This window comes from Anoplopoma fimbria, chromosome 15, assembly GCF_027596085.1.
Source record: "Anoplopoma fimbria isolate UVic2021 breed Golden Eagle Sablefish chromosome 15, Afim_UVic_2022, whole genome shotgun sequence".
Taxonomy (NCBI): Eukaryota; Metazoa; Chordata; class Actinopteri; order Perciformes; family Anoplopomatidae; genus Anoplopoma; species Anoplopoma fimbria.
Window position 1 is genome coordinate 6,348,545 of NC_072463.1, and position 16,770 is coordinate 6,365,314.

The 16,770-nt window shown below is 33.5% G+C and overlaps 2 protein-coding genes across 4 annotated transcripts; both read right to left on the bottom strand.

The window, feature by feature from the left end:
• Positions 1-5,137: 5,137 nt before the first annotated feature.
• On the bottom strand, positions 5,138-10,013 carry LOC129103663 (proton-coupled zinc antiporter SLC30A2-like). The gene is made up of 8 exons (XM_054614243.1): positions 9,939-10,013; positions 9,635-9,843; positions 8,784-8,930; positions 7,860-8,013; positions 7,573-7,771; positions 6,800-6,905; positions 6,574-6,708; positions 5,138-5,481 (listed from the first exon to the last, which is right to left on the bottom strand). Exons 1-8 carry the CDS (start codon positions 9,992-9,994, stop codon positions 5,384-5,386), a joined length of 1,104 nt encoding a protein of 367 aa, XP_054470218.1. The 5' UTR covers positions 9,995-10,013; the 3' UTR covers positions 5,138-5,383.
• A 213-nt stretch (positions 10,014-10,226) lies between these two features.
• Positions 10,227-16,607, bottom strand: dnajc5gb (DnaJ (Hsp40) homolog, subfamily C, member 5 gamma b). 3 transcript variants are annotated; one of them, XM_054613716.1, is made up of 6 exons: positions 16,396-16,607; positions 15,270-15,399; positions 14,707-14,920; positions 14,370-14,523; positions 13,334-13,396; positions 10,227-12,543 (listed from the first exon to the last, which is right to left on the bottom strand). In XM_054613716.1, the coding sequence occupies exons 2-6, from the start codon at positions 15,380-15,382 to the stop codon at positions 12,491-12,493; spliced, it is 597 nt and encodes a 198-aa protein (XP_054469691.1). In that variant the 5' UTR covers positions 15,383-15,399; positions 16,396-16,607; the 3' UTR covers positions 10,227-12,490. The 3 variants fall into 3 exon arrangements, with proteins under 3 accessions (XP_054469691.1, XP_054469690.1, XP_054469692.1); XM_054613715.1 differs by having other exon boundaries at positions 10,228-12,543; positions 13,334-13,399; XM_054613717.1 differs by lacking the exon at positions 13,334-13,396 and having other exon boundaries at positions 10,228-12,543.
• Between the last annotated feature and the right edge of the window lie 163 nt (positions 16,608-16,770).

A 16,770-nucleotide genomic window follows, 5' to 3' on the forward strand; every position in this document is an offset into this window, starting at 1 on the left:
TAAATTAATTTTATGAAAGGGGTGCAACAATTAATGTGAACAAAAAAAGTCATAGTATAGCATGTTGAAAAAAGTCATGATATAGTATGTCGAAAAAAGTCATAGTATAGCATGTAAACAAAAGTCATAGTATAGCATGTTGAAAAAAGTCATAGTATAGCATGTAAAAAAAAATCATAGTATAGCATATTGAAAAAACTAAAAAAAAAGTCATAGTATAGCATGTCGACAAATTCTGAAAAAAAGTCATAGTATAGCATGTCGAAAAAAAGTCATAGTATAGTATGTCGAAAAAAAAGTCTGTAAAAAAAGTCATAGTATAGCATGTTGAAAAAAGTCAAAAAAAATTCAAAGTATAGCATGTCGAAAAAAGTAAAAAAAAAGTAATAGTATAGCGTGTTGAAAAAAAGTCATAGTATAGCATGTTGAAAAAATTCTAAAAAAAAGTAATAGTATAGTATGTTGAAAAAAGTCATAGTATAGCATGTTGAAAAAGTTAAAAAAAAAAGTCATAGTATAGCATGTTGAAAAAAAGTCATAGTATAGCATGTAAAAAAAAAGGCAAATAAAGTCATAATATAGTATGTCGAAAAAAGTCATAAAAAAGTCATAGTATAGCATGTCAAAAAAGTCATAGTATAGCATGTTGAAAAATAAAAAAGTCATAGTATAGCATGTTGAAAAAAAAGTCATAGTATAGTCATATAGCATGTAAAAAAGTAAAAAAAAAAAATGTCGAAAAAAATTCTGAAAAAAAGTCATAGTATAGCATGTTGAAAAATAAGTCATAGTATAGCATGAAAAAAAAAAAAAAAGGATAAAAAGTCAAGTATAGTATGTGAAAAAAGTCAAAAAAAGTAATAGTATAGCATGTTGAAAAAGTCTGAAAAAGTCATAGTATAGCATGTTGACAAAAGTAAAAAAAAAAAAGTCATAGTATAGCATGTTAAAAAAAAGTTCATAGTATAGCATGTTGAAAAAAGTCATAAAAAAGTCATAGTATAGCATGTTGAAAAAACTAAAAAAAAAGTCATAGTATAGCAAAAAATTTAAAAAAAGTCAGAGGTAGCATGTTGAAAAAAGTCATAATATAGCATGTCGAAAAAGTCTGAAAAGAATCATAGTATAGCATGTTGACAAATGTCAAAAAAAGTCATAGTATAGCATGGCTGAAAAAAGTAAAAAAAAGTCTAATAGCTGAAAAAAGCAAAAAAATCTGAAAAAAGTCATAGTATAGTATGTCGGAAAAAGTCTGAAAAAATTGTATTTGTATAGTATAGCATGTCGAAAATTCATAGTATAGTATGTGGAAAAAAAGTCATAGTATATGTTGAAAAAAAGTCCGCTGCAGGTATAGCATGTAAAAAAAACTAAAAAAAAAAATAGTATAGTAGTTTGTCAGCACTTATAGTATGTCGAAAAAAGTCTGTTCCAAATTGTCATAGTATAGAAAAATGTCTGAAAAAAAATAAAAAAGTCATAGTATAGTATGTCGACAAATTCTGAAAAAAAGTCATAGCATAGCATGTCGAAAAAAGTAATACTATGAAGTATGTTGAAACAAGTCTGAAAAAAAGTCTGAAAAAGTCATAGTATAGCATGTCGAAAAAAAAAAAAAAAAGTCATAGTATAGTCACATGTAAAAAAAGTCATAGTATAGCATGTTGACAAAAGTTAAAAAAAGTCATAGTATAGCAGATGAAAAATGGTATCTGAAAAAAAGTAAAAAAAGTAATAGTACAGCATGTAAAAATAGTCATAGTATAGTATGTCGAAAAAGTCTGAAAAAAAAGTCATAGTATAGCATGTTGACAAAAAGTTATAGTATAGCATGTTGAAATGAAGTTCATATAGCATGTCGAAAATGTCTGAAAAAAAGTCATAGTATAATGTCATAAAAAAGTCATAGTATAGCATGTTGAAAAATGTAAAAAAAGTCATAGTATAGCATGTCGAAAAAAAAAAAAAAAGTCATAGTACAGCATGTAAAAAAAGTCATAGTATAACATGTTGACAAAATTAAAAAAAGTCATAGTATAGCATGTCTTATTAAAAAAGTCTAAAAAAAAAGTCATAGTATAGTATGTTGAAAAAAAGTCATAGTATAGCATGTGAAAAAAGGATAAAAAAGTCATAGTATAATATGTTGCAAAAAAAGTTAAAAAAAGTCATAGTATAGTATGTTGAAAAAAGTAAAAAGAAAAGTCATAGTATAGCATGTTGAAAAAAAAGTCATAGTATAGCATGTGAAAAAAGTCATAAAAAAGTCATAGTATAGTATGTCAAAAAAGTCTGTGCATCAAAAAAAGTCATAGTATAGCATGTAAAAAAAAATTTTATCAAGTATAGTATGTTGAAAAAAGTCATAAAAAAGTCATAGTATAGCATGTTGAAAAAAGTAAAGAAAAAGTCAGTATAGCATGTTGAAAAAATAAATAGAAAAATGTCATAGTATAGTATGTAAAAAAAAAGTCAAAAAAAGTCATAGTATAGTATGTAAAAAAAAAAAAAAAAGTCAGTAAAAAAAAGTCATAGTATAGTATGTAGAAAAAAAGTCTGAAAAAAAGTCATAGTATAGCATGTTGAAAAAGTCTAAAAAAAAGTCATAGTATAGCATGTTGAAAAAGTCATAAAAAATGTCATAAAATAGTCATGTTGAAAAAAAGTCATAGTATAGCATGTTGAAAAAAGTAAAAAAAAAAGTCATAGTATAGCATGTTGAAAAGAAGTCATGGTATAGTATGTCGAAAAAGTCTGAAAAAAAGTCATAGTATAGCATGTTGAAAAATGAAAAAAAGTCATAGTATAGCATGTCGTAAAAAAGTAAAAAAAGTCATAGTATAGTATGTTGAAAAAGTCATAAAAAAGTCATAGTATAGCATGTTGAAAAAAGTCATAAAAAGTCATAGTATAGTATGCATGAAAAAAATGTTGAAAAAAAGTCATAGTATAGCATGTTGACAAAATGAAAAAAAGTCATAGTATAGCATGTTGAAAAAAGTGAAAAAAAATAGTATAGTATGTCGACAAAGTGAAAAAAGTCATAGTAAGCATGTAAAAAAAGTCATAGTATAGCATGTTAAAAAAGTCTAAAAAAAAGTAATAGTATAGCATGTTGAAAAAAGTAATACTATAGTATGTGGAAAAAAAAAAAAAAGTCATAGTATAGCATGTTGAAAAAGTTCATAGTATAGTATGTCGAAAAAGTCTGAAAAAAGTCATAGTATAGTATGTTGAAAAAAAAAAAAAAGTCATAGTATAGCATGTGAAAAAAGTCTAAAAAAAAGTCATAGTATAGCATGTTGAAAAAAAGTAATAGTATAGTATGTTGAAAAAAAAAGTCTGGAAAAAGTCATAGTATAGCATGTTGAAAATTCTAAAAAAAAAGTCATAGTATAGCATGTTGAAAAAAGTCATAGTATAGCATGTTGAAAAAAAGTCATAAAAAAGTCATAGTATAGTATGTTGAAAAAAGTAATGATATAGTATGTCGAAAAAAAAAAGTCATAGTATAGCATGTGAAAAAAAAAGTCATAGTATAGCATGTTCAAAAAAAGTCATAGTATAGCATGTGAAAAAAAAAAAAAAGTCATAGTATAGCATGTTGAAAAAAACTAAAAAAAAAGTCATAGTATAGAATGTGAAAAATAAAAAAAAAAGTCATAGTATAGCATGTCGAAAAAAAGTCAGTAAAAAAGTCATAGTATAAAATGTCTGAAAAAAAGTCAGTATAGCATGTCGAAAAAAGTCATAAAAAATTCATAGTATAGCATGTTGAAAAAAAAGTAAAAAAAAAGTAATAGTATAGCATGTAAAAAAAAGTCATAGTATAGTATGTCGAAAAAGTCTGAAAAAAAGTCATAGTATAGCATGTCGAAAAAAGTCATAGTAAAGCATGTTGAAAAAAGTTAAAAAAAAGTCATAGTATAGCATGTTGAAAAAAAAAAAAAGTCATAGTATAGCATGTAAAAAAAAAAAGGCAAATAAAGTGATAATATAGTATGTTAAAAAAAAAAAGTCATAAAAAAGTCATAGTATAGCATGTAAAAAAAAAAGTCATAGTATAGCATATTGAAAAAAAGTCATAGTATGGCATGTCGAAAAAAAAGTCATAGTATAGCATATTGAAAAATAAGTCATAGTATGGCATGTCGAAAAAAGTCATAGTATAGCATGTAAAAAAAAAAGGCAAAAAAGTCATATATAGTATGTCGAAAAAAGTCATAAAAAAGTCATAGTATAGTATGTTGAAAAATAAGTCATAGTATAGCATGTCGAAAAGTCATAAAAAGTCATAGTATAGCATGTAAAAGAAAGTCAGAGTATAGCATGTAAAAAAAAGTCATAGTATAGCATGTTGAATGTACAGCATGTTGAACAATATTATCAACCGGTTATACAAATAATTTGCCCCGTCGCTCAGAGGTCCCTGCGGCCGATCCACCCGGTCACAGCTTTTTTCTGTCCTGGCCCCTCAGTGGTGGAATGAACTCCCCACTGACGTCAGGACAGCAGAGTCACTGCCCATCTTTCGGCGCAGGCTGAAAACTCACCTCTTCAAGAAGCACTACCCTGAGCCTTCCTCGTAGCACTTATTGTATTTGTATTAGTTTGTTTCTGCACTTATTGTATTCGTATCAGTCCGCTGCACTTATTGTATTCGTATTCGTTTACTGCACTTATCCTATTCGTAGTAGTTTGTAGCACTTATTGTATTCGTATTAGTCTGTTCCAATTATTGTTTTCGTAGTAATTTGCCTCTGCACTATACTTTTGCTCTGGTTTATGCTTTAAGATGCTTGTTTAAGAAAGGAGATGCACTTATGACTTCTGGTGACTAGTAGTTCTCTTGAATACCTATGTTGAATACACTTCCTGTAAGTCGCTTTGGATAAAAGCGTCTGCTCAATGACTGTAATGTAATGTAATGTAATGAGGGTGTCTAGTCACATGTAAATTGCTGCATTTATACAGGAGCACAACATTAAAACCAATCACTACACAGTAATACAGATCTGTGTATAGTCATAAATATGGTATCAGGGAAGGATAATGCAGATTAAAGACACTCAGCTACTTCATAAATAAACATTTATTGTGTCAATGTAATGACTGTCAAAGTGAGTCCCTCAAAGTTCAGTCGCCAAACTGATGCAAAAGATTGTTTTAATACAATGAATAAGCAAAGTTCAAACATGAACATTGTTACAGCATTAATAAATGTAACAACATGAATACATGTCTTATTAAAGACTCACAGCATTACAATTTTGAATATATACAGAAGAATATCTGTGCACCAGGTAAGCCTTTCATTAAAAATAGTTGCAAAAATAGTTGTCAATGTAAACACACAGTCAAGGTAGTGTCGGCAGTCGTCCTTTTAATGCTCCACTTGGATTGTGACACTGGAGAAGCCAAACTCAGAGCGCAGGAGCTTTGTCGCCTTCAAGCGAACGATCTGTGCATCAGCATCTTCTCCTGAGGACACAAATAGAAAAACATTTTATACAAGTTATTGTTTACAATCATCTTGAATGTGAATCACAACATTACATTAACTGCTGGGCTCTCATAGTATAGCATTTCAGGAAAAAGGACTAATAAAACAAAGTCATGATATAGTATGTTGAAAAAAAGAAATAAAAATTCATAGTATAGCATGTAGAAAGAAAAGTCATTAAAATAGTATAGTATGTGTAAAAAAAAGAAAAAAGTAATACTATAGTGTGTCGAAAAAGTCTGAAAAAAATGTCATAGTATAGCATGTTGGAAAAAATGTCATAGTCATAGTATAGCATGTTCAAAAAAGTATAGCATGTTGAAAAAAAAGTCATAGTATAGCATGTTGTAAAAAAAAGTAAAAAAAAAAAAAGTATAGCATGTCGAAAAAAAGTCATAAAAAAGTCATAGTATAGTATGTCGACAAATTCTGAAAAGAAGTCATAGTATAGCATGTAAAAAAAAGTCATGAAAAAAAAAGTCATAGTATAGCATGTTGAAAAATAAGTCATAGTATAGCATGTTAAAAAAGGATACAAGAGTCAAAGTATAGTATGTGTAAAAAAAAGTCATAAAAGTAAAAAGTCATAGTATAGTATGTTGAAAAAATAAGTCATAAATAAGTCATAGTATAGCATGTAAAAAAAAAAAAAAAAGTCATAAAAGAAAAGTAAAAAAATAATATAGCATGTTGAAAAGAAAAAAGTCTGTGAAAAAAAAAAAGTCATAGTATAGCATGTTGAAAATAATTTCATAGTATAGCATTTTGAAAAAAATGTCATAGTATAAAAATGAAAAAAAAAAGGCTAAAAAAGTAATAGTATAGCATGTTGAAAAAAAGTCATAGTATAGTATGTCGACAAATTCTGAAAAAAAGTCATAGTATAGCATGTTGAAAAAGTCTGAAAAAAAGTCATAGTATAGCATGTTGAAAAAAGTCATAATAAAGTCATAGTATAGCTTGTATATCAGCAGATATGTTCGGTGACAATAGTCTACAAAAGGTATTAAACTACTTCCATCCCCTACACCCAGGTTGTGTGAAGTAGAAATCAGCTGTATTGATTTTACCTGTGACCATGTGGACAGAAAGTAAAGAGTGAGTCATGTTGAGGCTCCACATGTGCAGACTGTGAACCGACACAACTCCTCTCACAGACAGCAGCAGCTCTCTCACGGTGCTGAAGGTAACGCCCTGAGGAGTGCCTGCAGAAAAACAAACAAAGACGACACCGGTAAAATAATATGTAAGTCGTTAAAATGATAAAGTCACCACAGGAACAGAAGATGTGTTTACCCTCCATCAGGATTCTGAAAACGTCCTTTGTGATTGGAAGTGTTGTTCCAAGAACAAGAACGGAGAACAGGAACGTGCAAATCGGATCTGCTATTTTATATTCAGGCTGTGAGGAAAACATAAATCTGATTAAAACAAATAATAAAACAATAGAATTGAGCTTGAATGTGCATCAGTTCACCAAATTTGTCAAAAATAAGTTGGTAACACAATAGTTGTCACTCATCTTGCACCCAGTTTCAGTAAATCAGAGGATATTTAAAAATTTTTTTTGCCAATTTCTCTTCTTATAACAAAAGTGTTTTCTTCTGTTCAACAAATGCCATGAAAAAAAAACTGCCAATGTGTTAGTTTATCTGTCAATAATGTTTTTCCCCTCTGAATCAAAACATTTTATTCAGTATATTAGTTAATTATTAACCTTTAGAAATCGAATTATGACAAAAAAAACTGAGGTTAAACTTACTTCAACAGGATTAAATCTAAATTACAATCAGTTTAACGGGACGTGATGTAACAATCCCACTCCTGTTATAACGGGACTGAAGTTCCCTAATTGATGACAACTTAGCAAACTCCACTCACAATACTGTGACATGTAGTAAGGGGACCTTGAGTGAATCTTAATGACTTTTCATCTAGAGCCATCATGTCAAAATGTCACTTATGTCCACTATTATGGTTCATGTCCAAATGCCTGCAAATCTAACGACTTTCCCATCAGCCTCAGTTGAACTTTGTCTTTGAGCAGAGTGTTTATGGCCGACACTGACCCAGAAGTGGATGATGGTGGCAGCCAGCAGGACTCCCACACTTTGCACCAGATCTCCCACCACGTGGACGAAAGCGGCCTTCACACTGGCGTTGCCGTGGCTGTGATGGTGGCCACGCCCACGACGCTGTTTGTGGGTCGGCATGAATGTGTGACTGTGGCCGTGTGAGGCTCCGGACTGATGGAGGATCAGGACCATCCTAAATAAAACAAAGTCAGAGCTTTTTGTTTTAGAAGAGCGTCTGATCTTTGCTGACCAAACGTGATTGTGGAGCTCCTCGTACTCACAGGACGTTGACTCCCACAGCGCAGCCTGAAGTGATGAGCATGATCTGACTGTCGATGTCGTAGTCTCCATCAGAGATCCTCTGAGCGGCTGATATGACAAGCAGTGCCGTTACAGCCCAGATAGACATCACTGACAGCAACATGCCCAGAATCTCTATTTGAAACAAAAGATGACAGAAAATGTGTAAATGATATCAGGTTATAACATAAATACTGATAAACTATATTCATGGTGCAATTCTCTAAAAGTAGACTTTGCAGTATTGTTGATGAATTACACATTCAGAGAAAAAACTGGACAAAATAATCACATAGAAATACATAAATTCATAATAAGTGTAAACAATTTAACAACTCAAACACGCAACAAAATGTAAGTTTTAGGAAGCAGTTTATAAGATGTCTGACAGCTAAAATGTTTAATATCAAACTAAAGGAGAGTATACAAATAAAGAGTACTAACTGAACCAGTGGCTTGAGGATAGATTATAAATTAAGAGAAGACACCAACAATTAAATGCCTTTTTTTAAGTTATTAGTATTTTTAATATTTCATTTATTAATCTATATATATTTACTGTAAAAATCATTCTCAGCACTGAGGTTTAAATGCTGTTTTTAATTCCTTCTCCACACCCCTGCTGGGGATTTACTGACTACTATATGTTTTTCTTGCCTTAAAATTTAAATATGCTGTATCTAAAAATACTTGAATCAGTTCATAAACTACCCTGTAACTGTAGAGTGTAAACTCCCGGGTTAGGTTCCTAGAAAAAATTCAGACAATGTAACCTCAGTTTCCCTAATGATTTTAAAAATATAAGATTCATATCGATCTAAGAAAGAAAGCAGCTGAGTGAAGTCACCAAAATGTCAAACTATTCCTTTAAACGAATGATTCCACCAGAGTGGGTTGGATCCCACCTGCTCGATGCCACCCAAAGGTCATGTTGTGTGTTTGAGGCCTGGAGGAGATCCACAGAGAGAAGATGCTGATCAGGATGCTGCCAAAGTCCGTCAGAAGATGAGCTGCGTCCGTCATGATGGCCAGACTGTGAGCGGCGTATCCACCTGCAGAGAAGCAGAGATATATACGTGTGTGAGCGTATACCAGGTAAGGACACCCTAAGATTTTCTTTTTTTTTTAAGTCAGAGATATATAGTAAATGTGACATTTCATGGTGTTAAAATAAACTTGTAAGTGCTCTCTGGTGGAAAAATGTGACATTGTGACACTAACAAAAAACTTCCTTTGCATTTCTGTACTAATATTTCTTATGACTTAAATAAACTGGAACAGATCTTCAATAAGCTGATATTGGCTGATTCAGTAAGCAGCGTTTATAGGTTTAAGTTGGAAATATTTCTACTTTTTTTTTTTCATCTATAGAAGTTATTGAGTCTTTTAAATTATTAAATATTTTTCATGCAAAGTAACACTAAACTATAGTTCTCTGATAAAGGTAGTAAAAAATTCAACAGCAAATGTAGAAGTGCAGATGTATAAAGCAGTATACTGTATTTCTCAAGTAAAGTAAAAGTACCTTAAAACTGTACTTAGTAAATGTGTGACTTTGTACCAATGCTCATTACAAGAATCCACCAGAATCACTTTTCATTGTCCAGCTGCCTAAATAATCCACATTTACATTTAAGTTATTGACAAAATAAAGTGTAATTCCAGGTACATTCATTCATAAAGTGTCTGGTACATTTGTGGCCGATTAAAATAACATATGACAATGCTTTTTTTTTTTTTTTTCTTTACAGCTTACCAACCACCTCTCCGGTCATGAAGACGAGGCTGACAGCACAGGCCATGAAAAGCTTCCTTCTGGCCAAACGTCTCTGGTCGCTCTCGGCCGCCGACGTCGAGCTCGTCTCCTGGCAGAGCCGGTCCGGCTGCCAGAGGCCGTCCTCACTGGAGACGTCTTCACTGGACTCTGATGCAGAGTCTGAATATCTGTCCTCTGGAGAACTCGTCCTGAGAGAAGACAGAACTGTAAAAATACACTTATAATAAAGTGATTTAATAGTGTTCGGTGTTTATACGAGAATGTAAAAAGGTTAAAAACATACCATCTAAGAGGCTCCAAATGAGCCTCGATCAGATGTTTCTCTGTTGATATCTCCATATCCTCAGGTGACTATACTTTATAAAGGACTCCCTTTTAGTTTAACTTATGTTAAAGTGAAGCTCGACAACTTGCCAGCTGCTGTAACTCGTGTTATCTCTCAGAGGTGGAGCACAACGGGAGCCAATGGAAGGTGACTGAGCTCAGAGGTGCTGATCACTAACGGAAAACTGTTAAAATGAATAGACAACTTCATGACATATCCAGTATCCCCAAAGTTTATTCGATCAGACAAATATTACTGTTACAGAAACAAACATATTGGAAACATGGAAAAGTTAAAAGACTGGAAAAAATACCTAGGAATGTTGAGATGATAAAACTAAATATATATATTTTTTTCTTATTTTAAAAGTTTGATCGAAATAATTCAAACCTGAAGAAAAGAAAGAAAAATAAAATCAGACAAAAATATATTTAGGCACTTTTGTGAAGTTTTCTCAAGTATAACTGAATTTACATACATTTCTGGGTTTGCTTAAAATGTACATAAACACATAGTCTAGACGGACTGACTGTGAAAGTCACCTGAGAAAGATTCAAATTCGAAAAATAATTCACATATACAATTTAGATTTGTGCCAAATGCACAAACTGTACATTCCTACACCGAGCAGAAGAACTAAATATAATACAAACATGATAAAAGATAATTTAAGGCGTTCTCTTAATATACACTCAATTAGTCATAAAACCTAGAATGGATATATCAAAAATACACCTTTGCATTTACATAAAAACTATTTTATGGCACATTCAGGAAATAAATCATCTCAAACACCACAGAGAGATCACTGTCTTTAAAAGTAGGCCTCGACTCATCTGATTAAATTCACCCATATGTGATATTTGGCAATGAATTAAATCAGTAAGTTGTTGGTTCAAGTGTAGAAAAGTGTTTTTGAGGAAACATGTTTTATAAGAGCTTTCGCAGTACCTTAAGAAGTATTCGCCACGTTTTGTTTTTTTCTTGAGGTCATCTTAGGCTGCAGGTGCAGCAAAGTAACCAACAGTTAAACTTTCATCTCTTAAAGAACTTGTTCAACATTTTGGTAAATAGACTTATTCATTTTCTTTACAAGCCTTAGATGAGTAGATAAATACCTCTCTCATGTCTGTGCGTAGTACAGAGCCAGGAGGGAGTTAGCCTAGCTTAGCATAAAGACTGGAAACAGTTAGCCTGACTCTGTCCAAAGGTAACAAAATCTGCCTATGAAAACCTGCGAACAAACCACACACTACATGTTCATTAGTAAAATGTAATCCAGCTGTGGTTTGCTGGAACTATTTCTTAACAAATACCAATGTATCCATCCGCCCACTTCTTCTTTGCAGGGCGTCTCCAACTTGAAACCTTATAGCGACGACAGAAAGGTAGCATTAGAGGTAGATTTTCAAACCAGGCTAGCTTTTCCCCCTGCTTCCAGTCTTTATGCTAAGCTAGGCTAATCACCTCCGGGTTCTAACTACCCACAACATGTCACGTTAATGTCATTTCTGGGATATTTGTAACTACCAGATTCTGAGTTGTAAATGCTGCTCAAGTCAAGCCAAGTGATAATTATGAAACAAAAACTCCAATTAGTGCTTAACAACATGAAAGTGCCTGAAAAATCCAAACTAATATGGACACTTACATTACCAAGCTTTAGGAATATGGTGATATAATGTCAATTAACAGATATTTTAAGGCCTCACACAGGCAACTATGCAATCATACAAATGTCTTGAGTCTAACTTTCAGAAGGAAAATGAATAAGCGTTTCTCCCAAAATGTTGAATTGCTCCTTTAATGCCGGTCAGCATCACTCCTAAAAAAATGAATACTCATTAAACTATTTACAGGCCGTCAGACCAAATGAACAACAGTGAACACAAGTCGACGTCCAAACAACACGGTTGGATTTAGTCTCAATAAACTGTACATCGTTTCAATAAGCCCTTTACCTGTTGTTTCTACAATATGTATATCTGTGCAGTCTGACTGAACACCTCGTAAGTTTGAGTGGTTGGCCTCTTAAAAATTGGGAACCAGCATATTATATTCCATTTAAAAAATATATATTTAAACATTTCTGACCCAAGAGCCGTCTAGAGCCCAAATATTCTCAGACCGTCGTGGCAGCTTTAGGATTTAAAACATGAACTTAAGATATTAAAGTGCACATTAAAAAAAACAAATGATTCCAGAGCTTTGATCTGCATGGCTTTGTCATTTGTCACTGCAGTCCTCATGCAACCCGATATTTAAAAATATATAATTTTTAAATAAATATGAGATTGGATCAAAGACAAACCCACTGGCACATATAAAAAGATATGGCACAATCAAATCGCTGCTTGATTCATTTAAGACAAAAACATCTCTGAAATTAATGTTTTCTGCATTTCAGCCACATTCAAACCCATCATTTATACTCATCATCTTTCCAAAAAAAAAAAATCAATGCAGCCGCCGATCACGATGTGGTTCCATCAGGACTCCGCTCACTCCGTTCACGAGGCGCCGTTGGTCGCATGAGGCTGAATCACGATCGGTGCATTCTCACCTGGAGGTGTAGAAAAAAAGTAAATGTAAGTAAATGATTTAAATAAGTTCTCCATCACTGGCATCAGGTGTTCGATTAAAAAAAAAAAAAAAAAAAGAGTGAACAAACCCTTCCTGAAAAATAATGTCAAACTAGGACAAGTTTGTAGAAATATTAAATACCTACATTAGTTTACATATTATACAGAAAAGAGGAAAAGGAGAGTTGAGCAAATGTTAAAACAAAAATAAGCAGCAGAATTGTTTTTAGGAGCGTCCATAAAGTGCAGTCACTCGAGAGCAGTGGTTCTCAACCTTTGAACAGTTAAAAGAAAAGACTGTATTTATGATTATAATTACTCAGAGTATCACAAGCACAGAAAATCTGAAAAATAGGGATGATAAAATAGAAATATGCATTTCCCTTATCAGATAAATGATTGTATGTCTCCTATGAAATGATCTAACCTCCCAGATTGAGAACCACTGCTCTTGATATTTAGCATGAGCATTTTAAACCACCATTTTCCTTCAGTGAGCTCAACATCAATAACATTATCAACAGTGATAAGTCAAAGCAAGCAGAGTTATTAATATGCAACAAAGGACTTAAATAACAGCTTGGTCACAGCATCCTGCAGCACTTGTAGGTAGAAATGTTAGTACGTTAAGGTGAACACACAGTCCACGCCCGCCGACGGAGTTGTTAGAAGCTGCAAAAAGAACTCCTCTTAGAGGAAACAGAAACGCTGCTCTATGTTCTGCCGGATTAGTGAAGCAGCACAGAGCAGCAGAGGACAGGTGGACTTTACCTGTAGAGGTGAAGACGCCATCTGAGGTGTCAGAGCTCGGCTGAATAATTATTACATGGTCTCCTGCTGTGAAACAAAATTCAACACTGAGCAAACCCACAAACAGCTGTCTGCAGCACCAGATATTAGCAAGTTCTCTCTTAGGTTAGGGTGCAAAATTCCGCAATTATAGGGTGTTTCAGAGTTATTAGCCGAATTGAACGAGAGAATACGAATTGAACGAGAGAATAACAGCAAAATCTAGTTTGCTGTTATTAAAACGGAATTTGGTGGGGTGGCAGTTGGTAGAATGAGCGTTTAATTGGGACATTTCCTTTTGATGTTACCAATATGTGAGTTTTGCAATGAAGTAATCCCTCTCGTCATTCACAATGACAGATTGTTTACATGATTAACTATTATTTCAGGACTTTTAAATCTCAATTAGGCTTGAATTTTCACTATAAGTTGAGCCTATCAACCCTGAGAATTCATATAATAAATTGCTGTTCAAAAATCTAGCAACTTCAAATTTGTCCGTAGATCTGTCCATCTTTATTCACTTACAAGCAAAGCATTATATCCGTCAGTAATCTTTCTTTCTATTAAAAACATTTTCTGCAACTACCATCTCATGCTTGCCCATGGGTTCTGCAAGTCTGTGCGAGTCCTGACGAGTCCAAAAGTGTTTTGAAATAGTACGATTTTGAAGGAAATGCATGTGTTTTTTGAAGTGCACGCCCTGCTAGATAAACCTGACTTGGATTAGACTGCACTGGATGTATGAGAGTTTGTAAATGTTTTTATATAGTTTTGAGCTCGTTAAACCTGGACTCCATTTACTTACTCACAGATTTACTCTTGTTATCAGATTCTCAATTTTTCGCGGAGGAATGCGAGAAAAAGAAAGTGATTGTTTGATATACAAATGGTCATTTTAAGGACGAAGTATTGCATTAAATTATTTTTGAGTTCAGTTTGTTTGTATTTTTATGTCACGCAGCTGGAACATATCCATCACAAGCTGAAGTGAATCCAAAAGAGCAAAGTCCCTCACCTGCATCCTGTTCTCTGATCTCCGCCTCAAGATCCTCAGGGTCCATGTAGGCAAAGTTCTCCCCGTCTTCTGGGGATTTGCATTTCCCACAGCAGAAACAGCAGCAGCATAAACAGCAGCAGCAGGTGAAAATACCGCAGCACACCACCAGGGCCTGAAAACAAAAAGGAAAGGGAATGCATACTGAACTACATGAAAGCAGTCTATGTAGAGTTTATGACACTCCAGAAATGAAAATCCATACCTAAACACACAATTGGAATAAATGTTCATTCAGACATTTGCTGAATTTTCGCTTGTTACACATGTAGACTTTTAAAACATCATTGCCTCTCACCTTGAACCAGCACTTGGACATGAGGAAGTAGTATTTGACGCTCTCGTCCCCGAACTGCTCGGCCACGTAGAGCCCCATGGATCCATACTCGTCGTAGATCTTCCGTTTGTTCTCGTCACTGAGGATGGAGTTGGCGTTGTTGATCTCCTTGAATTTGTCAGCAGCTTCCGGGTTGTCTGGGTTCTTATCGGGGTGATGCCTCAACGCCAGTTTCCTGTAAACAAATGAGTGAGCGTCAGAATATGCATCAGCCTATGACGCTACTCCAGTGGGTGTAAATAAGGTTTCTGTCATCCACCACTTGAGATATTATGAAGCAATCTAAACCACATGAGTTGTACATCAGGAACTCAGATCCCTTTCTCAGTACAACAACTAACAATGAATCTTTATGGTTACAATCAGCAAACATGCACTAATATCTCATCGTGATATATAGAAACTGTAAACAACTAAACTTACATTCAATTAATAAAAATAAAAAAAACATATTATGACTTAATATAGCCCTGGATACCAAGCGTTTTCTAAATAGACAGAATAATTGATCTTTACAAACACACCTGTATGCCTTCTTAATTTCTTCTGCAGATGCTCCTTTCTCCAGGCCCAGGATTTTGTACAGGCTGTCTCCTGCTGTTGACATTTTACGCTGAGGTCTGTTTGGGTCCTCCATGTTTCAGGATTTGGCAGCTGTAACATAACAAACACACATACAACATAAAGAGTTAGAATATAACACATCACTGTATATTCATAGTAAGTATAAAAAAAAAAAAAAAAAAAAAAGGACCTTCCCCAAATTGGCCCTAATGTTAAACTCATGTAAACTGCACTGTTTATTGGAGTGCAACTAAATACTGTTATTCTGAAGAGCATAATGCGCAAACTGCACAAACAGCAAATTCACTTTTATATCTGATCGTAAATTCCAAGACTGTCATTAAAAATATGAGGAAGTGGTTCAATGGCTTGTAATGCTGACGAGGAAACAAAGCCACCACAAAGAAGTGGGTTGGATATGACCCTCACTCTACCCCCATGTAGAAATCTCTGATCTCCAAAGGGGAAGCTGAAAGAAAATATCACTCAATATCGATGCAAGGACTCGTCCTTTTCTGCAGAAATGAAAGAAACTGTCTGCATCTCTGGGAGTCATCTGGACTTAAGTGGATAAATAACTACAATGGGGACACTGGGCATGAGTCAGATCCATGTATACAATAACTATCAAACTAGCAATGAATATCCCCAATAGTGTGTCTCTGAATATGTAAAGAATGTGCCTCAATTCTTTGTTTTTTATCTTTTATTGACCAGTCCTGCAACATTATGGAATGCATGTTTGCTTCTTGAGAAATTCATAAAATAAAAATGTTAAATGTTGAATAAATAATTAAACAAAAGCCTGCAAAACAGATGGAAAAAAACAAAACTTAACTAAACTTAAGTACCTTTAATAGCTCATAAATATGGAAATAAAACTACAACATATGTGAAGTAAGGAGTCCAGGCAACGTGTATTTTATTTATATAAATATAGTTGTAGTTAGTGACAGAAGGACTTAGTTACAGGACTCAGCTTTAGGTTTACTTCACTTGTTAAACCCTGCAGTGTGAAGTCACCACGAACTGCTAACTGACTTAGCCAACTTTAGCATTGTGAGGAAGTTAAGCTTTAAATCTCACCTCCAGGAAAGATAAATATGGTTGTTTTGGGTCGAATCATAGAGTCCCAAACGTGTCCGTCGACTGTGTAAAAGTTTGATCCATGAAGTGATGCTGGTACTCAGTTTCTTCTGTTAAGGAGCCGCAGAAACCCCCATGAGAAGAACTTCAGCGGAGAAGCAGGAAGCTGGAGACCGGAAGTAGAAGTCGTATTGGTCATGTGACGTCAGTTCGATGCGCGCACGGCTGCGCTTCAAATACGCAGGAGGTCAATTTATTAATAAAAAAGGGGTAGATCTATTTGAATCAAAATATTAAATTAAATATTATTATTAACTGATTTTTTTGTACAAACACATACATACAACTATGTTTGTTATATATATTTTTCATTAT